This window comes from Varanus komodoensis, unplaced genomic scaffold, assembly GCF_004798865.1.
Source record: "Varanus komodoensis strain SLA01 unplaced genomic scaffold, ASM479886v1 scaffold108, whole genome shotgun sequence".
NCBI classification, from domain to species: Eukaryota; Metazoa; Chordata; class Lepidosauria; order Squamata; family Varanidae; genus Varanus; species Varanus komodoensis.
Genome location: NW_025335307.1, coordinates 582,428 through 589,236, shown reverse-complemented (window position 1 = coordinate 589,236; position 6,809 = coordinate 582,428). Strand labels below are relative to the sequence as shown.

Genomic DNA, 6,809 nt, shown 5'->3' with positions numbered 1-6,809 from the left:
CTCCCTCAAAATCAATTTTGGGACTGACATAGTTCCTTCCATCCAGGCTGTGAGAGGGCAGGTTGACCCCCCCTGAGAACAAAAACTGCTGGCCTGTAAACATTCAGGGGGTCAGAGAGCCAGTTGCCTCCCACATGGCCTAGGAAGTGCTGGGCAGGAGGTGAAGCGGCCTTCCCCAGCAGTTCCCAACCATGTGGCTGCTCTGCAGAAGGAGTCTGAGCCCAAGGCAAGGCCAGGGTTGCTATTTCAGGACAAGTTCTGCTTGATTGCTGCTCTAAAAAGAGGTGAAATCAACCCCTGGGGCAGTGTCCCTGCTGACTCTGAACTCTCAGGGCTGGGAAAGTAGTTCTTCAGTCCTTCCTCATTTCAAGCAAGACATTCCCTCCTCCTGATCTTTTTTTTCTTGCTTTCAATAGCAGTCCTAGGGACCACCCAGCAGCTCTGGCAGGTTGCCTGTGGCGGTTCAGGTTTGCAGCCAAGCATGTGTGCAAGCACCTCCATGGTAATCAGCCCTGAGCAGGCTGGGAAGGGAAAGGATCCAGAATGCTGAACAAAACTTCATCGAGGAACCCTCACACCCCCACAAGAATGCCACCCTGGAAAACATGCTGGAAAAACTCCTGGGAGAATGGTGACTTGAAATTTTTAAAAGCTATGAAGCTGCATTTTAGTAACCCTGACAAGTTCTGATCAACAAGAATTTTTATCCTCACACTTCAAAAAATTGCATGAAAATCTCAAAGACTGCAAAAAGAACCTCTTAATAGAAAACAACAAACACAAAAAAGCACATGTTTCTTCCATGTATATGAAATGGACCTTTTATTTTTCCCAAGTACAAAATATGCAAAAGATCCCCCCCCCCCCATTTGGTCCATTTCCATACTGTCCATATACCCAAAGTGAATCTCTGGGCTGTTGACAAAATTCAGATTCTTGAGCACGTGATGAACAATACAAAGAGAACTTAGGCTTTGTTTTTCATCGTGAGATACTCCTTGGAATTCAGGTCAGGCCTCAGTAGGATAATGTAGCACTTGGGGAGGAAGATGCAGCCCAGCAGCCCAGCACTGGAGACCAAGATGGAGAAGACCTGCACGGCCACCATGTACTTTCCCCTGGTGCTCAGGTAGGTGGGCACAAAGGACACCCAGACGCTGCAGAAGACCAGCATGCTAAAGGTGATCAGCTTGGCCTCGTTGAAGGCCCCGGGCAGCTTCCTGGCCAGGAAGGCCACCGTGAAGCAGACGGCAGCCAGGAAACCCATGTAGCCAAGGACAGAGTAGAACATGGCCACAGAGCCTTCATTGCATTGCAGGATGATCTGCCCAGGCTGGGAGTGCATGTCAGAGTCTGGGAAGGGTGGAGAGGTCTCCAGCCAGATGGTGGAGAGGACTACTTGAATGCTGGAACAGGAGATGACTATGGAGTTGGCCAGACTCCTCCCCAACCAGTTCCTTGCCCTGTTGCCTGGCTTGGTGGCCAGGAAGGCCAATACCACAGTGACAGTTTTGGCCAGGAGGGAAGAGGTGGCCACTGAGAAGACAATGCTGAAGGCTGTTTGTCGGAGGAGGCAGGTGATGCGTCTTGGCTGGCCAATGAAGAGGAAAGAGCATGTAAAGCAGAGCAAGAGGGAGACAAGCAGAATGTAGGAGAGGTCTCGGTTGTTGGCCTTGACTACTGGGGTTTCTTGGTATTTCCTGAAGATTCCCAAAATGCTTCCTGTGGCAATGGAGAAGAGTAGGGCCATGCCAGTGAGGACGATCCCCAAATATTCCTCATAGGAGAGGAAGGTGATAACCTTGGGGATGCACTGATCCCGGGCCGTATTTGGATGCTGATCTTCTGGACACTTCAAGCAATGCTCTGCATCTGTTGAAAGCAGGAGAAACAGTAAACTGACATCCCTCAATCTGATGTGGGGTAATATAGAGTGCTTTTCTGCTGGGCAGGGACAAGGTTGGCCCCTTCATTCTGCAAAGTTCCCAGTTAAATCAACAAGGCAGCCTATAACTCCAAGGCACTTTGCAAAAGGAACAAAGATAGTATTCTTGCAATCTTGAATGAGTTTAGGCACCAGAAAATGACGGACCCTGTCAGGAATGCCATTCCTTGTGCATCTTAATGGAGTGAGGTGAACATCCCAGGATCAATGTGGGGCACCCATCTATACCTGGAAGTGCAGAAAGGTTGTGCAATGTGGTGGTGTGTATCCCTGGACCATCCATTGACGCACCACAAACCCACATAGAGGGCAACATCAACCAGCATCAGAATCCAGGTTGAAATTATTTAGCAAAAGCCTAATAATGTTGCTAAATGTGTAGAATGTAACTGGATTTGTGCAATTCCTCTCTGACTGCTCATTTGTCCATCATGGTTTTCACATTACACAGAAGCTCTTGTGAGGGTAACATTGAGAAGAGGAGGGGAATTGCAGGAACCACCTGACTGTGCACCTGAAAGGTTTCTATTAGAATAGCACTGGGAGGAGTGGGAGGAGTGCTACACAAACCACCTGGAGTTTCTTGAAAGAACATGGCTGGATATAAAGAAACTTGAAACAGAAATGCAGGAAGCATATCATGTGGCACCCATAGGCTTTGGCAAATGGGGCGGTATAGAAATGTTTTAAATAAATAAATAAATAATATTCAGTATACATGAAGGCACCTTCATTTTAATACCTTTTATGCCTTGCTTTTTACTGTTAGAAAAATATAGAATAACATGGAACTCTCCAGTTATCTTGGGCTCCAAGCAAGCATATCATTCTCCTGCCCTTTTCAGAAGTTCTTTATTTATTTATTTAAAACATTTCTATGCCGTCCTCGTTGCAACAAAGCCTCGGGGTGGCTCACAACAATATGAATCTGCTGAATATGCTGAATCCCAAAATGCACATCTGCAGATCCAACCCATATGTCCTCCTTCCCATTTGTCAAATTAATAGGCGAATCCCCCATACCCCAAACATCACTGGAAGCATTGTTTGCTTAATCCTTTGAACCGACCCAGCCTACTCAGCATCCTCCCTGAAGGCAAGCTGTGCAATGCCAGCAAGAGGAGAAGTCCTCTTTCAGCTCTTCAGCTCAGACGCTTCAAAAGCTCCTCATGCTCAGGAATATTCCTTCTCTGAAAGCCACCCGCATCTCCTTGTGGGAGCTAAACACTGCACACTTGGTTCCATTAAGGGGAGGGGAAAAACTGCACAATATGTTTGGCTTCACGTGCCAAGATGTCATGAGGGGAACTATGGAGGGAGATAGAATGTGTACTGACAAAAGAGCATGAACAAAGTGGAAGGCAAATTTTTTGGAGTGATGGAAAAGACAAGGAGGGATGCAGGGGCAGTTGTGGGCACGGGATGCATAGCCAAAAGAGGTAGCAAACAGAAGACATGCTGACAATAGACAGAAGGCCAAGGAGAACATGGCTGCTGAAGCAATGATGAAATGAGGAATTCTGGGAAGCACAGAACAACAAACAGGAGGTGGCCCATTCAATGCTTCCAGGACTGGAGGGGTGGAGTGACTAACACCACCGCAAGGAAGAAGAGTATCTGCTCTAACACTTGAGACAAAGCTCAGCAAACCTAAATTCTTTTCAGGGTTGCAGACCACGCTGCAAACCATCCAATATCATGTTTGGATCATTTTCTTCCTCCCAGGCAGTGCCTTGTTCTCTACATTCTCCCACCTTCTTGATTGGAGATGGTCCCTTCAGGGCATGGAGCACAGTCATAGCAGCAAACAGGCTTTCCTTCTTGAGCCACCTTGAAGAATCCTGGGCAGCAGCTCTCCACACACCTGGCCTGGGGCAGGGGCTGGGCGAGAGAGAAGGAGCATCAAGGGAGGAGGGTTCAGGATGTGGACTGAGGAGTTGGAGGTAGAAAGGACAGATGAAGAGTTCCTCCAATGTATCAGTGGATTCCATATGTGAACTCCCCTCTGTGAAACTCAAGCAGCGGGACATTCCCTCTAAGTGAAATGCATCACACTTATTTACTACTCTTTTTAATTAGTGTGCTATTTAATTAATAAATTTATTCCTGTACATCCATTACCCAGAATGCTAGAGGAGGGATGGGACATGGAGATAAGGAAATGAAGGAGATAGTTTTCTTCACCTGATCTTGCCATCGGGGCCACACAATGGGATCTTGGTGGATGGTGAATTTGGGGCTAGGCAAGCCCTGTCTTTCTAGACTCCCAACTTTCACTCTTACAGCAGTCTTGTTGGGAAACCTCACCCAATTCACAAGGTCCAAGTTCATGGCCAGGTCTCCATTCTGATCGAAATACACTCCATCTATAGAATGATTGTGAAACTGGGGGTTTCTCAGGAAAGAGTGGAGCTGGAAGAACAGAGAAAGAACAAGCATTTGAAAAGACACATTCCATGGTCCAGTTTTTGCTAAGTGCTGGTTCCAGTTAATGTTGCTGGTTATGGCTCTTTTATGGACATGTTTTTTATTTAATTGCTGGATGCCCATGGTCTGCCTTAGGAATTTAGGGAAAAGAGAATAGAAGCATCATCACTGAAGGGAAAGGAAGTGCATCTTCTCTGAGTGCAACATATCAGAAATCCTTAGAGGCCGCAAATGGACAGTTCTGCTCCAGAGCCTGCAGTCCTTCACAGATGGTCCTGGGAGTTTATTTTATTGTACTTCATAGGATTTATTCCTGAGAAGTCTCACAGGAATCCCAGAAGAGGCCATTTGGAAGGGACCAAAAAGGGCTTCTTGTCATTTGAGGTTTTTGTTCCACGTTCTGCACTCTGGGATGATTAAGCAGAGAGTACTTGAAGAGTTCTGTCCTATCTCCCCTCAGTCTATTCATCTCCAGGCTAAACATGCTCAGTTCATTCAATCTCTCCTCATATACCTTTTTTCCAGTCCACACATCATCCCTGCTGTCGTCCTCCTCTGAATGCTTTCCTGTTTCTTCTACTGGGATGTTTTGAAATCTTTCTTTCTCTTGTTCTCTCTTTCTTCCAAGGTATTAGCTAGCCTATCCCCTTTTGCAAGATCTGTAGTTCTGATCAGCATTAGATCATTACTCATTAAGATCATTAATACAAATGCTGAGGAGCACTAGGCCACAGACTGAACCCTGAAGTACCCAAAAATGTATTTCTTCTTGGTCTGAAAATGGGCCATTGATGAGCAAACTTGAGTACAATTCTATAGCTAAGTGTGCATCCAGCTGAGAGTTATTCTATCCCACCTGTTTGGAGCTAGTTTGCTAATTGCGATAACATGGGGCACTTGGTCCAAAGCTTTGCTGAAGACCAGATATATGATATCTGCAGTATTCCCACAGTTCACCAGGGAGTTTACTGAATCAAAAGCAAAATCTGATTTAATGAGAGGATTTCTAAATACTAATCCATACAGGTTTCTTTCAATGTGTCTAAATATCAACTGGTTTACAATAGGAACGCTGGGTGGCATTCGTGGTCCCAATTTTCAAAAAGGGTATTAGAGGGGACATGGGGAATTTTGCATCAGTTAGCCTTACATCCATTCTAGGAAAGGCAATGGAAAGGCTCATAATAGTGAGAGATCGAGATAGATAGAATTTGATGGCTAGGCAACACATTTTCTGCAAAAATAGGTCCTGCCAGATGAACCTTGTTGAATTCTATGACAAGGTTTAGATGTGGCTAAATGGAGGGGTTGTTTGGGGTGTGGATTACTTGGATTTCAGTAAGGCCTTTGACCACATGCCATATGATATCCTTGTTGAGAAACTGAAGAGTTTGGTGATAGATCAAAGCACTGCCCGATGCAGTGAGGCATGGCTGACAGACTGAAAGCAGAAGGTACCTATTAGTGGGGAATCATAGGAATCGCAACTGGTGATGAGTGGGGTCCCTCAGGGCTCTGTCCTTGGACTGTTCCTCTTCAATCTTTCATCAATGACCTGGAAGTGGGGGTGACCAGTCTGCTGATAAAATTTGCAGATGATACAAAAATGTAGGTGGGAGCTTGTGCTTGTTGCAGTGGAAGAGACCAAAAGAGGAACCAGAACAGAGAGTGTTACAGCTGCTCCTTAATTTGGAAAATCCCATCTTAGTGTCTCACACTCTGAATTCAATTCCAAAGAAGGGGAGGGAATACCTGCCATGGATGAAGCCAGTGCACACCTAGCCTGCCTCCATGTTCCACATACTTCCTCTTGGTTCTTGAGGAAACAGCTGCATCCACAGCACGGGCCACAGCCTGGACTGCTGTGTAAGAGAAGAAACTGTCCAGAGATTGTGTTTGCTCCTTGACCAGTTGGGGCAGGTCCTCCAGTTTCTCTTTCTCTCTGCATCTTCTCCACTCTTTCACTGACAGCACATGCGTTGAATATGAACACTTGAATGCTGTCTTCACATATTCCTTCATAGCAGTATACAAATCTTCAAAACTATCATAGCTGGTCCTTTTACTAGTTTGGGGAATGAAGGAAAAATATGCACAGACATGCTGGAAATCAAAACCTGTATAAACTAAAGCTAAGGTAAAATCATACAAAGTTGTGGTGATCCAGACTTTCCCATTAACAGGCTTCCTAAACATCTCAATGACTCTTTCTACAATCCGTATTCCATAGAACGAGGAAAAGAACTCTTTAAAATAAACAAAGGCATCGATTTCTAGCAACTTCTTCAGTGACTGAAGTTTCATTCCTGCGTTGCCCAATTTCAGTTGTGGAATGCTGTGTGAAAAAATCACGCAAATGCCATTCCTGAGGAGCTCCGGTTGCAAGGTTCTCATGAACTTGTCTCCATTCTCAGTGTCCAGTGCAAAGAGACCAACC

At 45.6% G+C, this 6,809-nt stretch overlaps 1 protein-coding gene across 1 annotated transcript; it reads right to left on the bottom strand.

The window, feature by feature from the left end:
• Nucleotides 1–967: 967 nt before the first annotated feature.
• Nucleotides 968–3,817, bottom strand: LOC123018040 (vomeronasal type-2 receptor 26-like; the record flags this gene model as incomplete). Its single annotated transcript, XM_044419777.1, has 2 exons — nt 968–1,872; nt 3,700–3,817. Coding segments are annotated over 2 exons (1,023 nt in total), but the record flags the coding sequence as incomplete, so codon positions are not given.
• Between the last annotated feature and the right edge of the window lie 2,992 nt (nt 3,818–6,809).